Source organism: Hyla sarda, chromosome 1 (genome assembly GCF_029499605.1).
Source record: "Hyla sarda isolate aHylSar1 chromosome 1, aHylSar1.hap1, whole genome shotgun sequence".
Lineage (NCBI taxonomy): Eukaryota > Metazoa > Chordata > Amphibia > Anura > Hylidae > Hyla > Hyla sarda.
This window is the reverse complement of record NC_079189.1, coordinates 413,193,876-413,196,375: the sequence shown is the minus strand read 5'-3', so window position 1 is coordinate 413,196,375 and position 2,500 is coordinate 413,193,876. Positions and strand designations below refer to the sequence as shown.

General features: G+C 40.2%; 1 protein-coding gene across 2 annotated transcripts in view; it reads right to left on the bottom strand.

Annotated features, from left to right (window-relative positions):
* Nucleotides 1-2,500, bottom strand: part of TBX3 (T-box transcription factor 3) — a 12,116-nt gene that overhangs the window by 9,496 nt on the left and 120 nt on the right. For both annotated transcript variants that reach the window (XR_008846019.1, XM_056528763.1), the window contains exons 1-2: nucleotides 1,626-2,500; nucleotides 509-776 (exon numbers count right to left, since the gene is read on the bottom strand). The exon at nucleotides 1,626-2,500 is cut by the window's right edge and continues 120 nt beyond it. Coding sequence is in view for 1 of the 2 variants with exons in the window: in XM_056528763.1 (XP_056384738.1) it covers nucleotides 509-776; nucleotides 1,626-2,017 (660 nt within the window). In the remaining variant the exon portion in view is untranslated. The remainder of the gene's footprint in view (nucleotides 1-508; nucleotides 777-1,625) is intronic.

Below are 2,500 nucleotides of genomic sequence, written 5' to 3'. Positions count from 1 at the left end.
CTCCAACGATACAAGGACGAAAAAAGTTTGTAAAAATAAAGGAACTATCATAACCAATTGTTAATAAATACCTTTAATAAATGTTTACTTCCGCTCAATTTACTTACTTTGAATGCAGACATTTAGCATTAAAGTATAATGAATTTTTTCTATAAAAGGGTGAAAACATCAATATTTCTGTCCATCCTAATATTTCAAATACTGTCTATCTATCTATATATCATATATCTATCTACCTATTTATTTTTCTGTTTATTTAATAATTTCTTTATCTATATCTTTCTATTAAAAAAAAATGTTAATGAATCTAGCTAATGCTATTTATGTAAACAGGAGAATGCAGTAGCACACTGCTAGCACAGAGATACAGATAAAACATGAAATGCTATATAGCTACAATGCAAAAAATGCAAAAATCTTATTTATGTATATATATATATATATATATATATATATATATAATAAATGAAAAATAATATTAACAATAATAATAATAACAACAACTTACAAAGCCATGTTTGTCAGAGATGTTGTTGGTGAGCTTGAGTTTATGGAAGGTGACCACTTTAGACATCCATTGTTCTCCTGTGGCAGGGCTGTCCGGGTGAATGTACATTCTCTTGGGCATTTCGGGGTCAGCTTTGCCAGCCACCATCCAGCGGGAGTTATGGAACTTGTACCTGCAGTCATCTGCAGCCACTATATCCATAAGAAGGATGTATTTGGCTTTTTTGTCAAGGCCTGTGCATCTGACTTTAAACGGTGGAAACATTCTCCTGGAGAAATAAAAAGGAGAAATATGGCAATGTTGTTGAGTGCATTACCACTGCAGACCAGAAACAAACTCACATTTAGAAAGCTATAGCCTGTGTGTCTATAACGAGCAGGGCGCTATAAGAGATCAAAGCTGTTCAGTTTAATGTTTAACCTTGTCAGCTCCAGTTAGTGCTGCTTCATTTGCACTGGAGGAGTTAATGTCTCTTGTACATTTAGGATTATCCCAGTCTTTATTTTGTACATTATATTAGACATTTTATATTGATATTAGTCGTATCATCCCGAGGTGTACACGTTCAGACTTTTCTAGAAGGCCACAAAGTGATTACTATCTATTCCAGCAGGAAACACATGCCATCATAAAAGAATCATCATTCTTCACTAACCTTTGATGCAAAATTGTGACCACAACAGTCATAAATAGACAACATAGAAGGTGTGGGGAACTGAGTTTTCATTCTCCCTTGCAAACTACAATCGTACCATATGACTGCAGCAAGTTCCTGCTTCCAGGTGTGTTAACCCCGTGTGCACATCGAGCATGCATACATTTGTGTCTTACATACAGTGCATTCTGCAGTGAACTCGGTGCCCTGCAATGAAGTGTATGTGAAATTATGCCATAAAGAAAAAGCACACAGAGCTGCCCATTATTTCCCAGGTATTCAGTCCTCTCTGTCTCTGGCATGGCAACAGTAGATCTTTGAAGAGATAGTCCAAGAATTTCCATTTAAACTATTATGTCCTTTTCTCCTAGGAGCTCCTTGCTGTCTGCACTTGGTGTGTCTGTCTCTATATTTAGTGTTTGGGCCAATTAATAGATAATAAACACAAAAGCTATGACTCACCTCCCAGATTTGGTGATGACCATCTCAGTCCCCCTCTTGTGGAACTGTTCCCAGAGATCCTTGGCTTCCAGATGAACTTTTGGATCATCTTCAACTTCTTCTTCTGGTTCAAGCGTTTTAAGAGGCCTTAAATGAGAAGCTGCTTGGTGACCCAGAGAAGAAAAGGGGATGCCAGCCTCTGCGGCACCCACTAATTGATCCATGATGGGCTTGGCTAGGGCACCAGGAAGGGATAGAGCAGCCCCATTGGGTGGCAGTGCCAGAGTTGGAAAAAAGGGAGGCTGATGTCCAAGAACAGCGCTCATTGCAAAGTCCGGTGCCCGGTGTGATAGGAATGGGTGGTAAGCCATGCTTGACCCTGAAATCACTGGATCTCTCATGGATAAATTCATCCAACACGACCCTCTGGATATCACAGCTTAGGACTTAGTCCAAGTCAAGGGACCTTCACAGGCACATAATAATAGAATGAAACAGTGCACAACGACCACAACTGGAATGAATGCAATTGCTGTCAGATGGGCAATGAAAAGTTCAGATGAGTTGGCTTATGATATGGAATAAGGCTCCTTATTCTGGAACAGATGAAGAAATATACTTAGGATCCCAGTTCTTTGCAGGCAAGAAGAACACTCCTTAATATGAGCCCACCTTTGTGCCCTGAGGAGGCAGGAGAAGTCGTCAGTGGAAGGCTCCTTGTTCTTCTCTGCAGACTGCTTCCGTGCAGGTCTCTCTTCCTCGTCACAGCCTTGCAGTCCGGTAAGGAAGCAGCACCACTAGATCAGCACATTTCTGTGTTTTTTCTCCTTACTGAATGGTCTGTGAGTGTGCCAGCATGCAGGCTGCCACCCTAGTCAGTAGCTCTTCTTGGCTTG